The sequence below is a fragment of the Cyanistes caeruleus genome, chromosome 15 (genome assembly GCF_971803275.1).
Source record: "Cyanistes caeruleus chromosome 15, bCyaCae1.hap1.1, whole genome shotgun sequence".
NCBI classification, from domain to species: Eukaryota; Metazoa; Chordata; class Aves; order Passeriformes; family Paridae; genus Cyanistes; species Cyanistes caeruleus.
The window spans coordinates 11,299,371-11,327,294 of record NC_141715.1 but is presented as its reverse complement, the minus strand read 5'-3'; the positions used below and the strand labels follow the sequence as shown (position 1 = coordinate 11,327,294).

At 36.2% G+C, this 27,924-nt stretch overlaps 1 protein-coding gene and 1 long non-coding RNA gene across 10 annotated transcripts in view; one reads left to right on the top strand and one right to left on the bottom strand.

Annotated features, from left to right (window-relative positions):
- The window catches only part of GABRB2 (gamma-aminobutyric acid type A receptor subunit beta2), a 136,606-nt gene extending 124,551 nt beyond the window's left edge, over positions 1-12,055 (top strand). For 4 of the 8 annotated variants that reach the window (XM_086851274.1, XM_086851272.1, XM_086851273.1 and 1 more), the window contains 2 exons: positions 2,391-2,441; positions 5,957-12,055. In XM_086851274.1, the coding sequence (XP_086707400.1) occupies positions 2,391-2,441; positions 5,957-6,304 (399 nt within the window). In that variant the 3' untranslated portion in view covers positions 6,305-12,055. The remainder of the gene's footprint in view (positions 1-2,390; positions 2,442-5,956) is intronic. The other 4 variants (XM_086851277.1, XM_086851275.1, XM_086851276.1 and 1 more) reach the window with 2 other exon arrangements.
- Positions 9,583-27,924, bottom strand: part of LOC111935755 (uncharacterized) — a 30,101-nt gene continuing 11,759 nt past the window's right edge. Inside the window, exons 2-4 of one of the 2 annotated variants that reach the window (XR_002867850.2) lie at positions 19,754-19,862; positions 14,731-14,914; positions 9,583-13,474 (exon numbers count right to left, since the gene is read on the bottom strand). This is a non-coding gene — a long non-coding RNA (uncharacterized LOC111935755). The remainder of the gene's footprint in view (positions 13,475-14,730; positions 14,915-19,753; positions 19,863-27,924) is intronic. The other variant, XR_015276601.1, reaches the window with a different exon arrangement.

Genomic DNA, 27,924 nt, shown 5'->3' with positions numbered 1-27,924 from the left:
AAACATTAGGTAGGTAGATTGGTGGGATTATGCCTAAACTCATATATGTGTATATGTGAATTTAAGATGTCTATATGTGAATATAAGATTTTTTACTCCTTAGAAACTAGTTTTAAGAATACTTCTGTAATCATAAAACTACAACATGGAATTCTATGTCTTTTTTCAATTCTTATAAAAAATAAGATTCCTCTTATATTCCTGTATTCATCTTTTAAGAAGTGTTAGAGACTTGAATATGGTTTTCTTCCCCATGAAAAAATTGTTGAGACTTCTCCCTGAACTTAGTGTATCTTACAGCTGTGTGCAAAAAGCTCTACACACCTGTCCTTGCTCATGTTCTCAAAACAAACTCTGTGTTCTGGTAATGTGATTGTCAGAAACTAAACACTTGTGGCCTGAAGGATGCAACAGTAAAGGTCACAGAGCCTAAATCAGTATGATTTTTTTACTGTACTCTAACTGCATTCTTTACAGCCTGACCCAAATCTTAGGTGTGGAACAATGAATGATAGCCTGGTTTCATAAACAATAACTTCAATGCTGGCAGTAAATGGAGCTTTTTAAAGACAATGGAAATGCATTGTTAAAGACATTGTTTCACATATGGATATTTTGAAATATTAGGTATTTGTGTCTTACAAATTTCTATCGCTTTATCTCAGCAGACATGTTAAAAATATCATGTCACAAATACCGGCATAGCTTTAGGCAGGTGCCCTTTGAAAATCATTATTTTTTTCATCCAGAGTGAACCCAGCAGGAGCTTACACAGAGCTGTCTACATCCTACATTGCCTGTGTAGGTAGGGCTACCCCCAGAGCTCAGTGATTCTCACCCAGCAAGTCAAACCTTGCTCATGAGGTGGAAGATCCCTACTACACGTGAAGTGTATGTCATACTTTCACCTGATCTTGCTAGAGCTCCCATGACTAGTCAGGAATGGAATGTTATTAGCTTTCCAAGCAAACCTCAGCTTTTAAGATGTGGGGAACTATTCTATAGCTAGTATGGTCTTTATCTGTAACAAATTAAATTACATGCCATGTAAGTCGTCATTGAGAAAGGGACCTTTATTTCTGTCTTTATTTCTTAAGAATTTCACTTCACAGGACATATAACTGCTAAATTTCAGGTTTTATTCTTTGTAATAGACTGGGTACTTCCAGTTTAAACTTCATGGTTTAGCTCACCAGATTTTTTTTTTTGTCTAATGACAGCTCTACTTAACAAAAATATATTTCTTTTCAATTTCTAACTGTTTTGTTTCAATGGGTTTTTCTATCAGGAATTCCATCCCTATTGTCTGTTTTATACACACTCTACCACAAAATGAGCTATCAGTTCCTGCCTGTAGTTGAAGGTTACAGGTGAAAATGAACAGTGTATGACAAAGGAGAAGTGTCAATATTCTATATCTTTTCTATTCATCACTATCAATTTCTCTGGTATTATAAAGCTGTGTTTGGCAGAACAGCAGAGCATAATCAACAAGGAACTGATTTACTGGAGGTTAATAATTTTAGAGGTCTGGTCATCCTTGGAGGATTCCTTATGAATGCGTGTGGGAGTTGTAATTTCCTTGTATTTTACAATTGCTAATGTATTATTGTAAAAGGAATTCCTCAAGAAAGCCATCATTTTGGAGTTTTTAGGTATCGGGAAGAATATTTAATGGTAACAATTCTATGCTTTCCTCTGTATTCCCTTTGTTTGAGACCATCAGAAAAGTCATGGCCTCTTTCATGGCTCCAGAGTCAGCTTTTCTTCCATTTTACCTGGACCCATAAATGAATCATTTGCATCATATAATTTGTTGGTCACATTTAAGATTGTTTTATAAAACCCCAGTGTCTTGCACGGTTGCTGTGCTCTGGTCATTTCTCCTCCCCTTCTGTCTTCACCTTTTATTTCCATAGTATTTGCTGCTGCTTCATCTTCATCCTCCCTTCCTTTCTCATCCTGGGAATTTATCCATTAAGTTTGAACTCTCCTGTTCACCATAAAGAGTCTAGTTCTATGGTTGAACAATCCTTCAGCACCAAGAGATCTTTTTAACCTTCCTCCACCTCCTTTTGAAACCACTTTTCCACTTATTTTCCCCCCAAAATAATTTTAATAATTGTTTTCATATCATCATATCTTCCTTGGTCAAATGACCAGTTGGAAAAAATACATTTACATCACAACCTTATGTTACCTTGAGGAGCAGAGCAAGGCAGTAACAGCACCTCTGAAGCCAGAATGTACCTATGCTAATTGTTGGCTTAGAGGTCCCTATATATTTTAATTACTTGTCCTACTATTATCCTACAATGCTTTAATTTTAAATGAAAGATAATAGCTGCCTTATCTCTAAGGAAACTGGTCTTGATTTTATTAACTTACAGGACAGAAGAATAATTGGCACATATCATTGTCCAGAAATGTATTCAACAAAGGTATCTTTCATTGTTTTCTAATGTTTTTATCCTCAGAGACGTAAAATTCAGGTCTTGACCAGTTATGGTCATTAAAGATCCCATGGCACTTTTTTATAGCATGGTCATCTCAACCCCAAGCACCTGGCCAAATATCAATTTATGTAACTGTTCTGCTTACCCAACATTCCCCACCACCGCTCACCCACCCCATAGTTTCAATTGGCTACAACATTCTCCATTTCCTCAACTAAAATAAAGTTTGTTGTTCTGCACTGTCAGTCACTACATTTCACCTCAGAGGTGATTGTGCTTCACTGGGAAGTGAAGTGGTTCTTCTTTCTAATGCTTGTAAAGCGCTTTGGGATCCTTTTGAATGAGTGGTGCTGTTTACAAGAAATTTAGCTCACTGTCATTCTATTTCAGGTGTCACTTCATCACAAAAGCATGTTTTAGTTAGAGTTGGGCGAATCTACTTGGTGGAAAAAACATTCCCAGCTCTCTCTAATCTGACAGGGAACCTTTTGACAAAGGCTGAAGAGTTAGATTCCTTCCTGCCTACCTGCCTTCCTTCCAGTTCCTTTGAGCTGGAAATTCAAAATATCATGGAAAAAAATGCATTTATTCTTATGGTCAATTCATTATTCCAGATGCAGGAGGGTAAAATCAGTGCTCAAGAAACAGCTGAACTTTGTGGTGTTTACCTGGGTATTGTGACACTTGAAGATTCGCCCATCACTAATATTTTACTGTATTTTGCATTATTTCTTCTGAAAAAGTCTTGGAATATTGAAAAATGCTGTGCTTCAACTCTAATATGAGTGTGATATGTACACAAGACATTTTTCCCTAGAAGATAGTTTAGAATATTGCTTAATGTTTTTTTCTGCCCAGCATCACTAATCTTACTAACTGCTTTCAAGATTATCAGACATCTGCAGCATTTTGCTGCATTATGAAAAAAAGTTGACTGGAGTGATATCATGTTGCTGAAACATGTCTGTGTGTAACTCTAGCAGACTAAAATAGCCTTTCGTGCATGTGTGTTGTATAGAATGTATTCAAGTATGTAAAGAGCACTCCAATTTCTAATATCATTGCAGATCAAAAGGATAAAATGCTTAAAGTAGATTCGTCCTAAGAAGATTTAAGATGTGAAAAAAATTGTTGGCACTAAAATCTTTCCAAAAATAGTATCCTAGAATGCACAACACTGAGGTGAAAATAACCCAGGCTCTGGGCTAAGGGGTAAACCCATTACATTAATAGATGTTCTATCAAACTTCCCCTAATGTCACTGGAACTAAAACTTCTTCTCTTGAGGTTTTATGAAAATACAGAAAATGTAGTTTCCAAATGACTTTGCACCCCTCATGTATGAAACATACCTCTTGTGATTTTAGACTTTTGGGATTAATGAAGGCCAAGTGCCTGTAATTAACTGTTTTCTTTTTAGGACCCTGGAAGTCCTGTGGTTGGTCTGAGATCTAAAAACAAAAATGAGTCCCCTTTCATTTTATCCCAAAAATCACAACAGAATTTTCTAAATAAATACACCCATTAGAAAATATTTGAAATCCATCTTCAGAAGTTTCACAGACCTATTTGAAAGCTTTTGCATATATATGCTTTTGTTGAAATTACAATAGCAGAATAATACTTTTACCTTAGTTTTGTCCAATGCAGATGAGAACTGATTTGATGGCCTTCCTGGATAGAAGCAGTGTTCCCTCACTATGCTCAATATCATGCTACAGAGTTCCTAAAGGAATTTTTTTTGAGTACCAACTCAACTTTCCCATTTTTCCAGTGAAGATTGATTCCTCTAACACGCTAGGAATTGCAAAAATTTTATGTGGCTTTGATGAAAAGCAAACAAAAATGAAAAATTTTTTTGTTTTTTCACACTGAGTCATGACATTTGATTTATAACTTAAATTTAATGAAACTAGAAGGGTGCAAACTCATATGGATGGGGAAAAAAAGAGAGAGAGGGGGAATTCTGTCATCTCAGCAACACTAGTTTTTGTGCATCATTTGAACAGATGTAATCACTCAAATAACAGTGTTTCAGTAGGTCCAAAGTACCTTTGTGAGCGTCTGACATCTCAGTTCATAACACTGTGCAGGGGGTGCTACTGAAAAACAAATCATTTAAACCCAATTCTCTCATCTTGCCATGGTAAATATTACATATGGGCTTTAATAATGGCAAATGCAGTCTGCACTGGGCAGTGCAGGGAGGTACCTGCTGCTGACAGCTAGTTTCTAAATATTACAGAATATACTAATACCCTGCTATTGTTTAGAAATCCAAAAGACAAAAGTCACAGTTTTTGGACTTTGAGTAATAATCATAGAATATATTCTGTACTTGATAAATTAATAATGTGGCTGAGTTTTTCTTAAAGGAGCTCTGGGACACTTTTTTCTCTTATTTGGACTATATGCACTATATCTGGACTATATCTGCACTACCATGACTAATTCAGTGTAATTAATTAGCTTTTCATTAGCTATTATTGGTTTTAAATACTTTCAGTTAATTATAATCTGTTATCACACAATTCAAAATACATGCTTAGAGGGAAGGCTGAGAATTAGAACTTCCTAAATAACTTTTATTTGTTTTCTACAAATGGATTCTTTTTAAAATTCTCCTATCATATTCCAGATCTTTTCCAGATTGCCTAAGAGTGGAATTTAGTTCCTTATCTTTGAAATCCTGTAGATTGTCTAAGGGGTTTCTCTACAATATTGCTTTAATATTTTTTCACTGAATTGCCTTGAAAGAATGCATAGTAGCTAAATCAACCCATTGAAACAACTGTTCAGTGTACATTTGATGTGATTACATTCTGCATATCTTTTTCCTTGCTTGAAATTGCAGATCTCTGCTATTACAGCAGCATGCACTTACAGCATGTGCTGTATTTATGAAATTTATTAGTACTGGGGCATGGAGTTTCCACATAGCTATAGTTAGAATATACCATGGTCTTTCCCCAGTTAACCAGTACTTCTGTTTGGAATATGGGGATCTAAAATGTCCATTCTCTTGGGCACTGCTCTGTACCTCATTCATGGAGGCAGAGAGACCCTGCAAATAATGGGCATTTATGTCAGAGCCAAAGCTTTCACTTCAAAGAAGATAAACCAAAACAAAGCAGATAATTTTCCATTTGATTTCCTTCCAAAACCCTGAAAAGTTCAATATTTGTCCCAGATATCCTACTCAGTGGCAGAATCCCACTTTCAGGAGCTGAGCGTGTTCTCTGTTCCCAGGTATTGCTTGTGCTTGCTGAACATCGGGTCTAAGGAAATACCATTTATTGCATTATACTATGCTGGCCCTATTTCTCCTTGAGCTCACAAATAAATGATAATAAATATAATCACAGCTATGTTTAAAGTCTTTTAGGCTGACATCCAATAAACTAGTAATGTTAGATATGGCCATTATCAGCATGGCTTCAGTTTGCAACTGACTGGGCTTCCTTTCTCTCCCGCTAAATCTGCTCGCTTATTTTTTACAGATGGATCCACACGAAAATATTTTGTTGAGCACACTTGAAATTAAAAACGAGGTGGCTGCCTCTGAGGCTGTGATGGGGCTTGGGGACCCTAGGAGCACAATGCTGGCCTATGACACTTCGAGTATCCAGTACCGGAAAGCTGGTTTGCCCAGACACAGCTTCGGCCGCAACGCCCTGGAGCGACACGTGGCACAGAAGAAAAGCAGGCTACGGAGACGCGCGTCCCAGCTGAAAATCACCATCCCTGACTTGACTGATGTAAATGCCATAGATCGATGGTCTCGCATATTCTTCCCTGTTGTTTTTTCCTTCTTCAATATTGTCTATTGGCTTTACTATGTGAACTAAGAGACAAAGCCACACAGGAAGCAAGAACTGGATTTCTCTTCAAATCAGTTGTACAGCCAAAAGTGGGACTTGGGAAAATTCTATTCTGGACAAAAAGTTATTTTAAAACACCTTAGTTGCTGGCCCACTCTATGGTCTGTTTTTATAATGTTTTGGTTGTATCTGCTAAACCATATATATGTTAAGTTGCAGTTCGGACATATCCCCTTATCAAAATATAAGTGCATTTTGAGTGTAAAGGCAAATTGGGTTTTGAAAATCACTTCTGTCTCATTGTTCTTCACTCTTTTTTTCTTTTTTTTAGTGGCCATTTGTGTTTAGTGGTACAAAAATTTATAGAGCAGCATTTGAGAAACAAGTTTTAATTTCAACAGCAGTACATGCCACTCTAGGGAAAGTGCGTATCCAAGGCATGCATATACACTTAAGGGAGTGTACTGAGTTGTCATGCTTATGAAACACTTACACTTTACTTTTTAAATGTGTAAACTTGAAAACAAGTAGTGCCTATCATCTTTCCAAGATGATGATGGTCAGAGGTTTCCCAACCATATTCAGGTATTTCCTTTTATTTACTGAAAGAACTGAACCTTTGACTGATAATATTGGGGTTGGGTGTTTGCACAGAAGCTGAAGCAAAAAGCACTAGTTTGTTTGTATTTTAAAGAGAGAACATATGCTCACGGTCACAGTGACTGTGTTTGGGATCAATAGAGGAATGTAGAGACAGTATAAAAATGCATCAGCACTGCAGGGGTAGATGCTGCTGGGTTGTGTTGGGGAAACGGAATCTGTCCAAAGTGCCAAAACTGATTGCCTGAATAGTAATTCTGTAGATGGCTGAAGGAAACCAGTGGTTCCCTGACTTCCTCTAGGGCAGGGAGGGAGAGAGAGCAATTACAAAGTGCAGGGGCAAGGAGACAGGAGGCTACATATACATAAAAGTGAGAGTGTGTGTGTGTGTGTGTGTATAAATATATATATATGTGTGTGTGTGTGTGTGTATACATGGTGCAGATGAATGTTGTCAGTCGTACACACCTTAGTCTGAAATAGTCGTGTGGAGTTGTGTGATTTCTTCCAAGTTTTCATCTTTCCAGCATTATGCTTCCTGCTGTTGGTTAAAGGTTCTGTACCTCTTCCAGCAGTCAAGATTTGAGCATATGTATTTCTGTACAAGAAGTACTGACAGGGTGTTTTCTCAGTCTGGATTAGGCAATACCATTTTACTTTTTGTTTTCCTTAATGCGTTATACTAAAGGAAAGAAATTCGTAGCAATCACTTTAAAAGTTTAAGTACACCATTGAATGTTTCTTTCTTTAGGGTGATTTCCATTGAAAAACCAGAAAATTTCAGTTTTTCTTTGGGAAACTTCGTGAATTAAAAGGTCGAGTTTTTTTCATTCAGTTGAGCTTTATTTTTACAGGCAAAATAGAATAGAAAAAAAATATTTTAGACCAAAAAATTTTGTCACTTATTCCACTGTGGAGCTTTTTTTGTCATGAAAACAGCAGTGATAAGAACTGTATAAAAAGTAAAAACTCTTGATGGCTTTTACTAGATCAGATCCCCAATATTATTTGACACGATGTTTCAAGAAGCAAAAACCAGATCTATTGCATCCATACTACCTCTCATCTGTGTACAAATCCTTGAAAGAAATGAGAGAGTATAAGCATTTTTTCAGGGTACTAAAAAAATTCTGAAGAATATTTTTCATAAAATATATTTTTTTGTTGTTCCTACTTTAAAAGATTAATTGTCTTACAGATTTCTGTGGTTTTATTTTTGCTTCCCCCTCCCCTTGTTTGACAGTGAATGACACTAACAGGAGGAGAATAGCTCTGGGAACTAATAGGCAAATATTCAGACCTTTTTTGGAGCATGTCATATGCTTATTTCTGTTTCAAATAACAGAGGATAGTTTTGAGGCCTGAGATGGGATTTGCAATACACCCTACCTGCCAGGAAGTTGTGTACATTCACACACTGCCTCCAGGCTCAGACTCTGCAATATGTAGAGACAGGTTTTCCTCATGTGATTAACTTTCCAAGTCAAAATTTTGGTTTTTGTTCACTTACTAATTTGTGACTGCATTTCATGCATAATGCAATAACCTTCATAGATGCACTTGGGATTTCATCATAGGTATGTTGGATTTTCTTCCCAATTTTAAGAAATGGAGCATATCAAAATTCAGTATTTCTCTTCAAAGTCTGTTCTTTAAAAATTATATTAATTATCCTAAATGAAAGCAGTCTTATAATATTCTTCTGTACAAGCTCTTCTTTCATTTCAGAAATTGCTGACAGCTCCTTTTATTGTTTCACAGAAGCAGAGTGTGACTGCAGGGAGCTCACAGCCTTTCTGTGGTTGATACACATCAAATATAAAAACCTTACAGGGAATATGTTGACTCTCTGCATTGGTAACTGCTTCAGCTATACAAAAACCACAGAGATCAAATCCTGGAACTGCACATTCACTTTTCTGAAGCTACAGTACAAGCCATAATACTCTCTGATGTTGCTATTCAGAGAGTGAAAGAAAATGTTTGGTTTCTGCTCAGGTGTCACTAGGAAAGAAAAATTATCTGTGGAGAAGGAGCACTTTTGCTTTTACTATGTTCTTCTGGCTATTAATGTGATATAAAATTAGTGAAAGAGAAAGATTCTACCACTTTGTACTAAGGCTTAACACTGTGATATAAAAAGATGGGGGTGAGAAAGGCTGGTGAGGGACTATCATGGAAAAAGCGTAACTCAAGCCCAAGGTAAGCACTTATTCCTGAGATACTTGAGTGAAAGTGAGAAATGATGCCAACATACATGAGATACGGGGTTTGCTATGTGTGCTACCCTCCAGGTAAACTAGAATAAATTTATTTTACTTTAGAATTGACCGAAAATGAATATTCTAGATATTTTTAACCATGTTAATTGTTGTTGGTTTCAATAAACAAAATAGCAAAGTTAATAATTTAGATAAAACCTGTAATATAATTGCACATTTTATTGTTCTATTAGACATAATAGCCAGCAATTAAGGTGTTTTTCATTTTTGTGAAATTCATGGGGGAATTATGACTATAACATGGCACAGTTTTAATGAAATCTTTGAGCTCAATCTGTAAATATATACTGTACATGACTGCTAGTAAGTATGATACACATTTTCAGAATTGAAAATTCATGCAACATATTTCTGTGTTTGCATAAGGAATGTTATGTTTCTAGCCTATCGCAGTTCGGTGACCGGGAAGAAAGACTCAAGCAATGACATTGTGACCATTTATTTTCTCATTCCCAGGGGAGGAAAACAGAGTCCCAGATAACAGCATGTGGCAGAGTTCTTCAGAGTCCTTACATTCTAATTAAGAAAAACCCCATAAAATCTGTAAGGTACTAAAGCACAATGCATAGAGAAAATGAGTGGTGGTCTTACACCTGGGGAAAATATCCTATTTATTTCAGAAAAAAAACATGCATTAAAATTAAACCTCAATTAATTTTCACTATAATTATTAGACTGTGTTCCAGTCCTATAACACAGTGTTAAACATAAGTGAATGGATGTGAAACATTTTCCAGCTGTATGTGCATATGGACATACCCCCAAATGTCTGTATGGACATATGTGTGTATATATACACGTGCTGAGTATATATATATATATATATGCACACACATTCACATGTTGGTGTGTTAAAGGAATAAGCTAATAATAGTTTTGTTTCTACCATCAACCAGTGTATGAATATATTTTTGAGAAAAAAAAAATTAAAATATTATTGTATTTAGAAAAAAAACAAACTTACTCTACAGGGTAACTGGGCATTTCTATATCAGCAGATCAATGCTTATGATCCATATGGAGTATTGCACCATTTGACATGATGATAGTACTGTACCTCCTTGCATCTGGAATTAGACTAGTCCTCACATTGCTTGCCTATTTCTCCTCTCTCTTTTTATAACAGCATTGTCTACTAGTAAGTTTTCAAAACCAACAAATTCCGTAGGGAACCAAGAAAAAAAAAAAAAAGGCAAAAATAGTAACTATTTCTAGAAAATAATCTAGGGTGGGATGGCCAGGGTACAATACTATATCAGTAGTGATCAAAACATTTTGCTATGTGTACATAGAACATACAATGTGAGCAACCATAACTTAAGCTGAACGTGTGTAAATATTATCAGATTTCTTAAACATTTTTAACTTCTAATTTGTACTTTATGGTAAGGCAAAAAGCTAATTCTACTTATGGTTTAGGTTAATGTGTCCTAAAATTATGTAAATAATTAAATAAGCTGTAAATGAGCAGTCGATAGATACAGTATTTGTTTAGTGACTTTTTTTACTAAGTACAATAATTGCAGTGCTCTAGCAGAGTAATTTAAACACCCTTTTGCATAAACAGATTTGGACTCCAGATATAAAATAGTACAGGAAGTGCTGTAGTGTAAAATAGCCACGGTGGCAATGTTCCTGCTGGCACAGCTGATTCTTTTGTGTGGTTAAAATGTTCAGGCCACACACTCAGTACTCAGATTAGCCAAAAACAAACAGGGCCTGGTTTTCACTTACAATAAGGCACCTTTATGTTGCTTCAGTGAGAGGAGAGGTGAAGGTGTCAGGAGTAAGTGAGAATTCAGCTGTTGGCGATTTCATTACAGAAGCCTGCATATTGCATCTGTCTGATTCTGAAATCTGTCTCTTATGGTATTTAATAGTAGGCTTATATTTTTCTTTTAAAAAAACCCAGGATGTTTGACTGTCGTCAGAGAGCGTAGTCCCCCAAAAGCCAAAGAATCTTCACTCCAGAAATTGTTTAAAAAGGGAAATCTAAAAAGTCACTGCTTAACACCAAAGGTAAAGCTTAGTAAAATGCACTAGGAACTTTGTCTAAATTTTTAAGAAGCAAATGGAATGTTGTTGATCAAAAAGACTGCCCTATTCTACTTTGTAAAAATACTAATAATTTAAATATCCATTATATAAAATTGAAGTAGATCATGTCTACAAGAATATGCAACACTAACATTTCATAAATATAAAATTATTTTCTTTGTAAGTGCTTTGACAAAAAAAATGAAACTTAAATGATGAAAAAACTCACCTCTACTTTCATATGAAGGGTTGTATTTTTTTAATGTTTTCAGACATGAGGTCATCTATTCCAATTTGATAGCATTTTGTATGTTTTCACTGTTCCTGTCATTTGGCAGATACTCACCAGGCTGTATGGTTCATGGTCTGTCCTGTTGCTTTCAGTTGAAGACAAAAAGAACATTTGAAACATGATTAATTCTGACAAACTGCCTATGATTTGACTTCTATCACATTTTTATTGGCATGGGTGTTTAAATGGTTCTGTTAGTACTGTCTTTGCACAGTTCTGAGTTATCTTTTACTTAGTACTATTTATTTCATAATGTAGTTATCATCAGCCTTACTAATGACCTTGTAGCCTTTCTTATATGCACATAATGCACATTTTCCAATGGCTAGAAAATGCAAAATACTAGTGGATATCATTGCATCAGATCATCATGTCTTTCTCAAAAGGACTGCTAACCTCTGGGATATATGAGGTAGTAAAATGATGATTGTAAATGAGTAGCACATAAGAGATATTTTCTTGAATTTAAAATTATTGCAGCCAGTTTCAGCATGTAAATATATAATAATGTTGGCTAGTGTGTAATTCTTGAATTTAAAAATATAAATAAAGAAAACCTAAAATATGTATATGTAGTTGTGTTATGTTGGGCAGGCTCTTTTCTCAAAGCTGCGTATTTCAGTTCTCATCTGAAGTGAAAAACTCTGAATTTGGGTCAGAAAGGGACTCAGAAGTTGGGTGTTGAGGCACCTGAAATGTAGGTGTAGGATGGGAAGGGGGAACCATAACATGGTGTAAATTTGCCTGTGAAGCCCTTGGGAGACTTGAGTGTCTGGGGAGTATAAACAATGTACAGTGAGAAGCCTGGTGCTGGTCAGTAAGGAAATGCTGAGAGCAGTGGGAACAGCTGAAAAATCTCAGAAATTCAGTAATGCCTCCTCAAAGTCAACTCTTGTGAATCTATTACTGAATCTATTACTGATGGTGAGTTGCTGCTGTCCCCCTCACAGGAATATGGAAGGGTTTTCTGTTTGCAGGGGGATGGTATTTCCTTTTACAGTAAATGGTCTTAAATCTGAATATGTGGACTTCAGATATGGAAGTCTCAAGTTTCATTCATTCATCTTCTTACTTAGGCTCTAACAGGAGAGATTCTGGATGATAAATTATTGTCCCTTTCAGGACAATGATTTATATTTTCCTGTTGTAGTAGTTCAGTTGATGGAGAATTCAGGATGAGCAGAGCAGAGGAGAGAGCAATCAGGCATGAGGTTCTGACTTCGGACAGGGCCATAGCAGGGATTACAAGCTGGGTTTCTCATTGTGCTTCAAAGAAGTAAAATGTCCACTAATATAGGTCTGGTTTTGCTACTTCTTTCTGTCTTAGTGAAATCTTGAGCCTTAAATGCACTTCAGACTTCCACTTGTTTGCTGGCTGTGTTGAGTGACCAGTTCATGTCTATTATTTTTTCTTCTTGTCTGCTGTCCCAGCTCTAATAAAAGGGAATTCATAGTTGTGTTTCCAAACCCCAAGTGTTACTACATGGGAGATATTACAGGGTGTTTATTGGTAGCTTTAGCTGCATATTCCCACAGTTGAATCTTTGGTGGATCCTACCAGAGGGAGCAGATGGAGCACCAGAAAAGGGAACAAATGGCCATCAGACAAAAAGCTGCCAAAGGCTAAAGCTGCCAAATTCTCATTTTTGTCTGGAAATGTGGACAGTAGTTGGTAATTCCTTTTGAAGTTGTCCACCTGGCTATTCTCTGTACCAGCCCTACAACAGCACTGCTTTAATGATTGATCTGTTCTGTCTCTTCTGTGGATAAAGGGCACCAGGTCTGCAGAGAAAGAGCAGAGGTTGAAGATGGGAAGACTTCAGTCTTACAGATGGTACTGAGGTGAGGAGCTGCTGAGTGCAGGATGCTGACTCTGTGTTAGGAGACATAGAACATGACGAGTAAAATATTCCAGACCCTTAAGGAAAGCTCAAATATTACTTTCTTCCCTCACTGTTTGAAATATCACATCTTCCTCTGAAGCTTCTGAAAAAGAGAGCAGAATTCAGAAAGAAGACTGAAATGTCAGCACAGTTGCATTGTTACAACTCTGATATACTGTTGCCCCTTATTTTTGAGATTATTACAAGCTAGGAAGCAAAGTATTTCAACTTTAAGACTGATTCATGATTCCAGAGATTAAAAATATTCATATTAATTGGTGAGTATCATTTCCAAATCAAAAATGTCTATCTACTATTTCACTCGTCTGTGTTTATAAATACATTTTATGTTAGCACATCCTAACAAAAACAAGGCTAGTACTACGGGTTACTTGAATAGTTTATTTCCTTTACTCTGAGTTTTAACTCTTCATGATGTGTAACATGGCTTCTCCTTCATTCAATTTACTAGACTGAAAATTAGAAACCTTAATAGCGACTTCCTATGGGTAAATTGCACTGTCGAATATATCTTGATAATCTAAGTTTAACAAAGCAAGAGAGAAATCATTTAACATCATAGTTCTTAATTTACAAAAGGAAAATGAGTATTTTAAAGAATGAAATTATGCATCTGTCAAATACTGAACAGCTGTGAAACAGTGAAATAATGGGAACTGGCATCTAGCACATTGTAACTGCTGCATATGAATAAATGCAACATAACTACATAGCAAGTATGTTCACTAACATAAATTCTGTGGTTAGCAAAATTAATGACCAGCATGACATTATTAATCCATAATGCTTGTTATTCTTGAGGGATATCTGGAATCACTCATTTATTGTGGTATTCATATGAGTCTAATCAAGGGATATATTTTTTAAAAAAGATAGTTATGTCAAGAAATGTGGGTTGGTTGGCTATTCAAGTGATGAAAATTGCTTATATAAAAGGAGATGTGCTTCCTTTGGCTGAGACTCTGGGCCAGGTTTTCTGGGGAGAGGGGGAGTGCTTGTTACAATGTTAGGGCAAAACTTTTGAATACATCTTATTCTTGGAACAAAAATATTTTTTTCTCTCTTTCTGACAGATTGTCAGGGCTGATATACCACATTCATTTTAGCACTCTAATGCTAAGGGCATGCTTCCAGCTGAGACCACTTCTTCAAATTTTTCTCTTTTTTTTGGAAAAAATATAGCCAAGGAAAAAAGCTTGCTTAAATTCCCTTACAAATGCTTTAAAAACTAAATCATGTCAACTGTAAATTTTTTATTTTGGTGCTGTTTTGTTTTCAGATGAGACTCAAGGAGAGCTCTGTGTATAACTGTGGGTATTTATGGTCACACATACTCACATTTCTCAGCTTGATACAACTGAAGTCTGCTGCTTTCTATGCCCACAGGAAACTGGACTGTGACCTTTGAGTTCTCCTTGTTAAATGTTCCCAAATATGTTTTGTGAAGAATCTGACTGATCGTGTCAGTCTTTAATCTTCAACCCTTTGTTGAAATTTCATGACATTGATGCTTATGAAGGTGCTGTGAAGAGACATGACAGGCAAGCACAGGAGCACAATGTCATGCAGGAGACAGGGGATGAAGTCCTATCATATGCTCTTTGACAGGAGCAAAAAGGGCAAGATGTGCAGTGATAAACCCACAGCACAAAAACTAATGTGGTCATGGTAGGGTCAATGGCAGTTCCGTTACTGAGGGTGAGATTTCGACTTCCATGTCATACAAAGAAATTGTTTCTTCAGGTGAGAAGACATTGACAGAAGTGGAAAACTGTGGGGATCCAAGGGCCAATTAGTAAATTCCTCATCCCTCAGCCCTGGAAGGGTTGTAATAAGTAATGCCTCCCTAGGTTGGGGTGAGAGAAGCCTTCTGCCCACAGGCCTTTGCATTCTCATGTTAATTTGTTCCCATTATTTCATTGGCCCTGATCCCCTGTTTGTCTCCCTTTTCCCATTTGTGTGTACCCCCTAGAATATTCTCTCTTCCTTAAATCCCTATGGGTCCGGTTTTGGTGCATTTCCCCACCCTGCCAATTCCCAGTGGTTGTCCCTGTTCCTAACCCCTCCTGTGCACCATTTTGCCCTACTCCCATTGGATCCTAGCCCTCCAAACTGGCCCCTCTTACTCTGTATATAATCCTGGACCCTCAGCCTGTTCTTGTTCTTGTCCCTGGACCCACCTTGAGGCAATAAAAGCTTTTGGACACCCAAACAAGAACCCATCCTGACATCATTTCCCATCAGCTTTCCAGTAGTCTCTCACCCCAGACCCGAGTGTGCAGGCAGCCTTGGGGACCTGGACATAGCATGTTGCTACAGACAATAAACAGATCAAAACCTACATGTCAGGACAGCAAGATTTATCTGCAAGACTTGCAGACGAATTGGATTGGTTTTGATGTGCTTCTGTGTTTTAGGTTATGAAAAATTGAGGGGTTTTTATTGCTGATGTTGTTAGTCATCATTCAAAAGATTGAAAAAGATTTCAAAAGAATTGGAAATACATGTCAAACAGACAGGAAGATAAAACTGCTGGAGAGAAAAAGGGGAAAAAAACCCAACCAAACCAAACCAAACAAACAAACAAAAAAACACCACCAAAAAAAACAGTGTGGTGAAATCCAGCAAATTCCCTCCCTTTCTCAGGAGCAGCCATGAAGTGCAACATGCATCAATTTATTTTCTTCTTTCTCCCACTTGTAACATACTTTAAAATTAGAAGGTTTTAAGACTATAGGAAGGACAAAGTTTTTCTTCTTCCCCAACCTTAATTTTAATGTTTTTTTCCTTAGACAAGTTTGGAAATTTAGCATGATGACTTTGGCTAATTCCAGCGATAAATGTAAACCTTAATTGGTTTTGGAAGGGTAACTAGGTATCTTTAAGAAAGGTTAAGCATTATTTATTTGCCTTCATTACTACCTAAAGCAATGTGATTACTGAAAAGGTCTGACATTCAAAGGAGTTAAGGATGAGAGAAAGAAAGGAAGAACAGGCAGAAGAAAAGTAAAGGTTGTTTTCTCACTCATGCTGTAAGATTTTAAAGTAAACACTACCTGCTCCTCTGGCATAACATATTTCCCTGTCTTTTAATTGCAGTCCAGCCATCCATCACCTGGGTTTTCCCATTGCAAATTGCTTATAGAAAGTGATATAATAGTTCCTGGTGCTGATGAAAGGAAAGGATGTCCAGCATCCAAATCCTTATATTTTCACTAGATGTGTATTTTACATTTGACAATACTAGAAAGCAAATTCCAAATCCTTCTACCTTTACTCTGCCCAAAGGATTTCTGAAGGATTTCCTTTTCCATTTATTGTGCGCACCCTAAGAAATATTTGAGTGGTTGTATCAATGGAGGAGAGGAGGAAGAACTTTCTCCTTTAAAAACTGAGATAACAAGACAAATCTGCTGCCCTGTAAATGAAAATGCTTTGCCTAGATTTTGCAAGCACTCATGCATAGTGTTGAAACAGAAACTACACTTTATGCAAAATCTGTATGCTGCTGAGAAGAGTTGGCTTTGCTCATTTCTGCAAGCATTAAAGTGATTTATTTAATTATAATGAAACAGAATGATACAGACATTGGAAAATATAAAAAGTCAAATGTAATGCCCCTGCACCATTCTTTAGCAGAGGCAGAATACCTTTTCTAGATTCTGTGTTTGAAACCCAGCTCTGAAAGAAGGTGGCAATTGTGTGCAAGCACTGACATTTTGCTATGAGGAATTAAATTAAGATTACCACGCCTTTTGCATATTGTAAATTTGGAAAGAAGTTCTGGGATTTCCAAAAATATTTGCTTGATAGACAGTAAGCCTGCTATCAGATTGGGACTTGCCTCAGGTTTGCATCCCATGTAGCATCCCCCTTCTTCCCTCCTAAACACTTTACCTCCACTGTTGTTGAGTTAGATGTTAGCTATCACATTAATAACATTGTTATACCTGTGCTTTAATTATATCATTAATTGAAAATTATAAAGTATTATGTAACTAGAGCACCTTGTTACTGTTATTTTGAAGGAACAAGTGACAGAATGGGAGAATATTAAGTGAAACTCTCATCATGTTAATAATATCTTTAATAGTTTCTGATGTCATCAAAGGCGTGTAAGAAATTAGGATATAGAAATGACGTTTCCAGGCCTCGAAAAGCAAGAGGTCAACCTAAATTTACATTAATTATAAGGTGTGCAGATCACTGCACTGAATGGACATGCTAAATATGCCCTTGTGTTTTGGAAAAGAGCACCTTTAATCTGCTTATCATTTCCCAAACTCTGTGCAGGTTGTTGGGTATCAGTCCCGGGTAGACATGAACAGAGAAAATGGATACCCACAGTCTACCTGCAAGAAATAATGAATACCTGTGAAATAATGAAGTAACAGATACATCAAAAATAAAGAGTGCCTTTGTAGACAGCTGGGGCCTAATTAATTTGCAGCACAGCTTAGGAAGGCAGAGCCCTTGACTGTGCAGGTATCACTGGATTTTGTTCCTGCACCAATTGTGATAAAGCACTGCCAGCACAAACAACAGAAAGGCATTTGCTGTGCACTTGGAGAAAAAGGTTGCTAGTTATTAGTCTGCTGGAAAAGTATATTGTGATCCTTTGCATTTGTTTTCTTTGTTTTAAGTTCTCACTCTAGACAAACAGCAGATTTTCTGTTTTGGCTTTTTCCTTTCTAGTGACCAATAAACTGACCTCTGCACTTTTCCTGTCTGATCCCAGATAAGTGAGATCTTCAACATGATGTTCCTATAATACAAGTAAACCAACATTCCATATTTCATTGGAACCAGCTCCTTTTCTGACTGTTATGGTTCATTATGGTTAGTCCATTATAAATTACATGGTGTCTCCAGGGACTTGTTCTATACTTGAAATATCACAAGACAGCTGTCATGCATAATGCTGCAGAGAGCTGCTAAATTTATATCCACTAAAAACGTGCTTTATGTTGCAGAGTGACTCACTTTAACTTTGATGCATAAATGGATTGGTTTTCCTTTTCTTTTATCTGTTATCTTCTGTTTGTCCACAGACTTAACTTGCTTAGAAAAGGCCTTAGAAAATCTGTTATTTTTGCTTGGTGTATTGTGTGTTTATCATTATTTTATAAAACTTGGACATACTTCCAAATTCCCCTAGACACCAAGCATGCAAAGGGAAAGTTTTTCTGCCAGCCCATGTAAATTCTATCAGACTACATAAACAGACAACAGTGGCAGATTGGCTCCTGGAGCTTATGATTTCCTCTGCTCCTAAGCAGTCTGCACAGCAAACAGACAGAAAACACTGTAAAGCACAAGTTAGCCTAACATAAAGATAATGGCAGTTTACTTGTATAGTTTTCAAATGTGCCCTATGAGATAGTTTTAAAAGCTTTGCATCTTTTTTTTTAATGAGAATAAGAATCCTTCAATTTACACCCTATTTTAAACAACATTTTAACAACTACACATAACTCTCTGATTCCATGTTAAATTTTCACCCTCTTAGAAGGGAAAAAGGGAGCAGACTTACACTTAAAATGCCTTCAGGACACTATGTACTCAAATGTGTAAATCCTTATCTACAAGAAGTATGTCCACAGGAATTCTGCCATAAATCTTAATTATAAGGAAAAAATATATAGTAAGACATTTATGCTATTAATTGATATGACTTCCTGACAGGGTTAAATAGCTGGTAATATATTCCACTCCATAGAAATTTGTAAGTGAACATAGGGAAGAACAGAGGTAAGAAAATTCGAAAATTTTCTGGTTTGATTTTTTCTAAATCACCTTAAGATGGTCAAAAATGGTCACTAGCAATTTTATTCCTTTCAGGCCAAAAATATCTCCTTGGTTTTATGTGATTGCACACAATCTAAGAAGTTGGACTTGATGATTGCTGCAGGTACCTTTCAACTGAAGTATTCTATTCTGTTCAATTTAATTCAATTTAATTTAATTAAATTAATTTTTGTCCTGAGAAAATGGCACGGCATCCACTGGTCCTGAAAAACATGGAACCAATGTGCTGTGAAAATGAGCTCATCTGGGCCATAAACTCAATTTCCACTCTTGGACAGTGTTTTAGGTTACAGTGTAAGATGTAACCAAAAGTATGTATTCTACCACCATCCTCCTAAGTTGTTAAAACAAATGGGGCAATGTTCCTTATCTCCTCCATCATTCATCCCTTATAACTCTCTCCAGGGGGGCTACTTGCACTAATGAGCCATTGAGTCTCACAGCATGACTGATAAAATTACATCATTCTATTGAGAGATGCTTCACCAGGGGAGAAGCCAAACATTCCCACCTGGATATAACCTGAGGTTACAGCACCATGGGTAGCCTTTACCTACTGCATTCCCAGAGGACAAGAGCTTGATGACCACTGCTGGACCTTCAGAGGATGACCAGACCCTTCCACAGGATCACGGCTTCAACAGAACCACATCTATCTGTTGCTAGAGGACACAAAGTATAGAGTGAGGGTTCGGATCACAGAACAGCCAGAGGTTTATTTAATCAGAAAAAAGCCTTTATTTTGGGGTTTTTCAACCCTCTTCTATAAGGTGTTCTGATACAGGTTAACCTGATTGGTGGAAGGAACAGCACCTCCCTCATCCCATTGGTGGGACAAGAGAAAGGCTCTTAGAACATCTGTGTATTGTTTTGGGAAACCAAACCTTGCAGAAGGAGACCTGGGAGGCCTGGGTGCAGCCCAGCTGAGTGCAGGTCTGTAGAGTGAATTTGCAGCTGTGACACCGGTTCTATGTTGGGCAGTACTAGCAAGGCTTGAGGCAGCAGCTAAAGGGAAAAATCTCTCTTGGCATATGATGGCTGTGTTTAAACAACACAGAGTGGTCAAAAAGTCCTCTTTAAAAACAAAAATAAAAAAATAAGGGATAAAAAAGAAATGATCTGTTCATAAACAGATTTTTGCTCCAAAATTTTATAACAAAAAAAAATAAACAAATTTTGCTCCAAAATCAAATTGTTAATTTTGCCCTATTTTTTTCATTTAATTTATAAAGGTATAGAAAACTCAGTGCAGTTGATTGTTCATACAAGTACTTTCTATAATTATGGGTATTTTGTATTTACAGTGTCACATTACTGTAGCATAAGAGGAATAATTGAGAGAAAATTTTTATCTTTGACTAGGCTATTTCTTTACTCAGTTTTGTGGAAATCTGAATTGAATGTCATCCCAATGTTAAGAAAACGAAGTATCTAGAACAATTCATATGATTTGAAGAAATAAACAACATTTAAGGAAAAAGTCTGAGTTCAAGCATTTAGTTCCATTACGTAAAACAAAAGCCTACTTATCTGCAAAAGTGTGAATCAGATCTTTAAGCACTGTGCATTGAAATTTAAGCTTTAAATTTCAAGCTAGTTTTTTTTCATATAAACAACACATTGCTTTGTGGTTTGCTCTTGTTTTGGCAGGAACTGCATGAAATAATCAATTTTTACTTGATTTTTCAGGCAGCTGCTGTCTTCCATCTCAATAACTGCTGTCTTAGCTACCTCTCAGGTCCCTTGTCTGTCAATATATTAGCACAGTGTTGCCACATTTTAGGGATAGTAAAGGAAAGCTATACTTTTCAAATTTTCATTCCATAAATTCATAAATGTACTTTCTGAATCCATATAAACTGGATCAATACCATGTATTAGCAATCATCACCATAGTTCAGTTGTGTGAAGTTGCTTCTAAGTTTGGTTTGAATTTTTATCCTAGTCATTTTGTTACAACAAAGTAAATATTGCTGTTAAGCTTTCTCATAATACTCATAATTTTATAGATCTTTGTTGTATCTTCCTTTATTTTCTCGCTTTACCTGACTAATGATGCCACTAAAGTTTTAAAACTTGAGAAGAAAGATCTCTGACTCTTGGCTGTACTTTCAGCATTTACTTGTATTACAATTGTTAACAGAAGCACCATAAATAATGTCAGTTATACATGCACTATTATTGAGGAAGCTGAAAACAAAAAGCAAACAACCCTATGCTACATATAATATTTTAGCTGCAACCTTACTTTCATTAGCTTTATAGTATTTGCTCTAGAAAATTATTTGATCATTTGTGATGGTCTGAGCCACTCAGCATAAGAAACTGTGGGACACAAATATGCACTGAAGAGATCTTTGAGGCTGTGGTCACATGAATATCCTGGTGATTAGGAGAGAGGAGGCTGAAATGGTCAGGTGGCCCAGTCCAGGGGGTGTTGTGCCAGCTGGGGTGTTAATTTTTATTCATTAAAGGAGAAACCTTTTTTTATAATGCTTTCTAAAAGTCTCTTGCCACTCTTTTTTGAAAACTTGTCTGCTAAGTGACACCAGTTCAGTTGCACTTCAGTTAGTGACAGCAGAAAAGCCAGTGACTTTTACTAACTAGTAGTCATGGGGGTTATGATAATGAATAGAGTGGTGGAAGAAAAACACAAGGAAAAAGGACAACATGATAGCAACTACATTTTCCTTTCCTAAAACTTATCCAGTGAGTGAGATAAAACATACACTGTAAGTGGGAAGAAATCCAAAGGGAATTAAGGAGCAACAGAGTTGCTACAATACAAAAATTCATTTTCCTGGGGACACATGAGAGAAGAGATGTGGTGTGGGGGTGAAGTGCAAGCATTAGAAGAGGTGAGGCCATGGATTGGAAATAATGAGTCTTATTAAGACTGTGACTATTTCCTTGGAATTTCCATGTTTTATCACTGTAATAGCTGCTCCCACTGCTCACTGGTGTTCTCTGGACTTTCCTTGATACTTTTCTTAATTCCTTAATGGTGCCACCTGTGCTCCTCGCCTGGGGTTTAGAAGGATGTTGGGAAATACAGGGTCTTAGTTTGGCTGAAATGGGCCAGTGTGCTTTGCAAATCAACCCTTGCCTGGAGCTGACTGTGCTTGGGACCAAGGAAAGGTTTAACCAGAGTTTAGACAAATTGTCCATTTATACTGGTTTGAAGGAGAGCTATATTCCATGGGACTGTGCTTGGATTTTGTCTATGATAATGTGAGTCCTCTGGGCCATAGGAAAAGTCTTCACAAATGGTAGGAAAGCCTGCCTGAAAAATGGAATCTCTGTTAAAATTAGAGGGGTTTGACATTTGTTCTTTGTTCTGAACTGAAACAAATTAAGACCATGCAAATTAAGTTTGTGAAAATATCAAAGAGCAACAATGGGTTGGCTGCTGGGAGCCCAAGGTTTGAGATGTTGCTCTTCCTGATTCATTAACGTCACGGGCAATGTTCCGAATCACCCTTCATTAGTTTGGTGCATATTTAAAGAAGTATGGGAAATGGCACAGAATACCAATATCCCAGCAATTAGGACTTCAACCAAAGGCACAAGAAAGATGGGTATTTGTCCCTGTTCTGTGTAAATCCCTGGTTTGACTACAAGTCCCCATTATTCCATATGTTTTTCTCTGAATAACACTTAATTGTTTGTCTGTGAAAAAGTTGTTCACAGAAACCTCATATATTGAAAACATTTATTTTGAAAATTTAACCATGTATTCTAATACTGAAGAGACATAAAGATTTCTGAGAATGCTTTGGAATACCTCACAAGTACTGACAAAATTCTGTAATGACACATACTTGAAATAGGTTTAATCACACTGTACTTCATCTTGAAAAAAATCCAGTATCTCTTGGACAGTGAGGTAACTAATACCTTGATCTGCACCATGGCAAAAGATAAATGAATGTTTGTTACTCATTTGATGTAAAAAGAATTGCTCCCTCAGATGTATGGCAAACATACTGAAATAAATTCACAGAAAACCTGATGTGCCTGCAAATGAATGCCTGAAAGGCAAGAATAATTATATCTATTCAAGCCCATAGACAGTAGACATAACTGAATCCTCTGAGAAATCAAATATACAAACTCTGACTTTTAAAAAGCTAGATGTTTTTTCTTGAAGCAAGCCAACAGTATGCAAGAAGCATAGTATTTATCTATTTAAAGGCAGAGTGACAGAGAGACACTCTTATCCTATGAGATAATAAAGAAGTCTTTTTTAAATTTGGCTTCTTTTTTTTCAAACCTTTTCTTTGTCTAAAGTATTTCTTGGAATTTATCCCTTCCTGGCTAAATGTGCTCCTCTTGAAAAAAGTTGTTATTTGGTGTTGTTGGAGACTGAAATATTATAATTTATGATTTCATCTTCATGAAGCATCTTTGCCTATTATAGCAAAACTGTATTAAAAAACTGCAGAGAACATCACCACACCCTGAATAGGCCTCCTGACTGAGGCCCTGAAGTGCTCACTGATATTTGCCTTAATTTTTTTTGATTGTGACTGCAATGCCAAAATATTCAACAAAGTGCAGGCAGTGAAGGAAGGTTTTTGCTTAGGAAAGCATATACATTATTAACACATTATTGTCTTAATAACATGTAATTATTCTACAAGATACAAATTTAAATATGAAATCATCAAACTTTTACACATAAACATGATACATTCAAGAATTTTTCTTAAACTGCATTCTATAGTGTGGATTCAGCAACAAATGTCCTGACAAACTGGAACAGAGAAAACACCAGTGACAGCCAATATTCCATAGCAGGCTCAGTGCCAATTCTCCAGAGCCACACAAGAATGTGTCTCCAACCTGACACTTAGAATTCAAGACACACTTTCTGACATATATAAATGATTTCTCCCCCAAACAATATTAAAAACAACTTCCAAAGAGATTTCTGATTACATAATTTTTCATTTAGACACACTTGAAACAGCAACAAGAAATCTTTTGCTCATTCTCTCCTTTTTTCTTCAGGTTGGCTTTTTTGTTGTTTTTTTTTGTTTTTCTTGTTCTCACTTCATACTGTACTGCAGGTTTGTGTCTATCAGAGCCAGAGAGAAATTGATACTGAGTCATGCTGAGAATGCATTGGAGTTACCAAGGAAGTGGTTTCCCAGGCAACAGTAATCACATGAAATTTGACAGAATTTCTTCATCTGTATCTGTATCATGTTTGCTGCTTTGCAGGAAGCAGTGTGTGGGAAGCATCAGTGATCTCATTGTTAACTCTACTTTTTGAAGCAGATATGGCCATATTTCTGTATTTGTTAAAGAAAGACAACTTCAGTTAGGCTTGAGTGCTTGTTTTGTGTCTGTATTGCTTTCTTTTGGTTTTATTTGGGGTTTGTTTTTTTTGGAGGCTTTGTTATGGGGTTGTTTTTTGTTGTTGTTGTTTGGGGTTTTTTAGATTTTATTTTACTGATAGAATAGGATTATGTTATGTTATGTTATGTTATGTTATGTTATGTTATATTTATTATAGTTAGATTGTGGATATGTCAGATAATCCTGCAGCATGTGGGCAGATGCTAGAGGCAGCATTCTCAGCTGTTACACACTCAGTGAGGATATTTACCATTCAAGAAAGCCATTCCAGCACCTTGGTTTGCTCCAGCAAATTGGATGAGACACTTGCCAGCTTGATGATGTCAAAAAGTGTAGGAAATGTGCACATATTCACAATTCGTGGAAGGCTGTGAACCAAGGGAAAGACAGAGGTAGAAGTCCCAACTCCTCTATGGTGGGAAAAGAAAAAAAAACAAACTCTGTGACAGGAGAGTCTCAGTCAAATAAGATTTTCAATAATTTTTCTTAATTTCAGCAGTGTCTCAATATCCACTTCACACACAAGCTGAAATCTTAAAAAGGAAAACATGGTGGTATTTACATGGGCAGAATCCCAAAGGAATGTGTGTATTTGAAGCAGGAATTATATTACTGTACTACTTTGTATTCATGTTGTGCTACTTGCCTTAAAAGTTACCTGAAAAGTTAGATTTCTGCTTTGTCTAGGATGAAAAGACTGGGTTGAACTGTCAAAATATCAATTTCTTAACTCTTATCTTCAGGATTGCAGATCATTATGGATAAGGAAATGCTTGAGCTACAAAAGCTTTTAAAGTTTATGAAGAAACCATTAAGTACATTATGAAAATATTAAAGACCATGGATCTGAGCCAGTTCTTTGCCCACCCAGCAACCTATTTACCCATAATTGTAAGGCTCCAAGTAGAGACAGTGGAGTGAACGAGCAAGGAGATTATTAGACTGTTGGCTCTGAATCTGTATCAGCCTCACCAGGTACAAGATGGCCCATAAAACCTTTTGTTCTATTCCATCATTAATATTTCTTTCTACCTTCCTGAACTTCATACAAAGAAACCTTTTACTTAGACTTTTTAGCCTTTCTCTCAACCCTTCTTCAAGTTCCAGAACTAACTTGCCTCTCAGATAAGTATCGTGTTCTTTTCAGAGAAAGCTGCCTCTATCCAAGCAAGCCTCTCATTTTACTAGGAAATATGCACTGAGGACAGACCTTGTCAGGGTCTACATTCAGTTTCAACTTGTGAAAATATGTAAAATATCATTTCAGATTTAGTGGATAAAATGTTTGAGATCCAGTGCTGTTTACTTAAAAGGTTGGGATTCTCCCTCAATGTGGAGTTATGTGTGGGACAACAACCCCATGGACCGAATGTCAGAGAACACTACAGTGCCAAGACCTGGAATAAAGTGTTTCCTTCTCCATCTCACTTCAAGCAAAATAACTTCCCAGTTCCTTTTCTGCCAACAGGTGGAACCACTTAGCTATTCAAAATGATGGACTTTCCCAGCAAAACCTTTGTACCACTCTGTGCTTTAGCTCTACTATTGTTCTACAGTCAGAGCACTTAGAATCACAACTGTTTTCTTCTTTCAGTTCCCAATCTTCTCTTGATTCTATTACACTTAAAACAGAATCTTTAATATAAGGCTGGGAATGTGTGCCTATGAGGGATGGCTCTGCCTTCAAGTAGTGCTAAGTCATGTTCCTTAAATGGTATTAGCTTGTTAATTCCACATGGGGTTTTTTGTGACAGATTAATTCACTTTAAGGTACATTCATTCAAGGACTGTTCAAACAATAATTTATGAATGAAGCTTTTATCTTGAGGATTTAAGAAATAATACAAACACCTTCTGGCAACAGCAACTGCTTTTGTTTGTAATTTCTCAGAAAGATTATTCCTGAAGCTTAAATGATAAATTTAACTTTAGACTTAGCCATTTGGCATCAAGTTTTTACATAAGTATTCTTACTAGAAAGTTTCTAGAAAGTGACCATCCAGTTAGTTCATACTGACTGATAAGCACAGTAATGTGTTTTTGTTTTCATTGAATATATTTTCTAGAACATTTGCCTTGATTTTATCATTTATGCTAACTCAGAACTGTCAGCATTACATTTCATATTTAGGTTATTTAGTGCTCCTCACAATAATGAAGACATAGTGTCTTCCAGAACAAGCCCTAATGATTACTGTATTTATTGTTCACGTTTTAAAATGGTAAAAAGTGACAAACATGGAAACACATTTAATTAGGATGCATTTCATTAAATAAAGCAATAAACATAATTTCCAGGAATAATTGTTTGTTGTTAGTCTTCAAATAACTAAAAACTTTATTCATGGACTTCCATTTCCTTCATCTTGGATTGGTAGCAGTTTTCTGTCTCAGAAATAGCACATAAGCCTGTTTTGAGATATTCAGTACTTACTGAAATACCATGAATTTTCATTGGCTGAGATTTGAGGTTTATTTCTTTTCAATGGAAATTCACAAAGTTACTGTAACTGCTGAATTCAGACTCCAGTTGAGATTCTTTGTATAAAACATGTAAGATAAAGCTAAATTAAATGAAACTGAATTCATCTGAGAGTATCTGACCAGTCTACCAACTTTTACACTTGACAAGAGAAGTTAAGATAGAAAATTAAAGTGATATATTAGACAGGAACACACTGTTCACTATTTCACCTTTTGTCCAAAACCTTCATGGGAGACCAGATCACTGACAAGAATTTCCTGGATTATCTTTGATTTGCTGCTGATACTATTGCTGTGACTAAAACCTCATAAAGAGTTTTTGGCATTTACTATAATATTCATCTGAAAAATCATGAGGATCTGTAGAGCACTAAGATCTCACTGAAATTGACCATAAAAGAAAAGATTACTCAAGTAAACACAAAGTTAGAATACTTTGTAGAGAAAAAATATACCTTACTTAAATCTAAAGGGAAAGAAATCAATTTGGAGAGAGGGAAATATAGGACTAGTTTATTTAAATTGAGTAATATTTATACTATTTATGATTGTACTTTGCACTGAGAGATTTCTTTTACACTGAGCTATTTTATTACACCAATAAATGTGTATTGTTGCCAAGAAGAGCAATTCTCATGGTAAATAATTTATAAATTATGGTAGATAATATATAAACGTAACTTATCTTCTGAAGTTGAATAACCCTATATTTAAATACAGTATGGAACTTGCCCTCTATATCCAGACTAAGTCTGGATATAAAGTACAAAGTACATGTGGCAATGTTTATGAATTGCAAGTTTTTTAAGGCACAGGACTGAGTTAAGTCTTATTAGCATTAGACTTAAATGACTGTTGACATTTATTTATATTTGA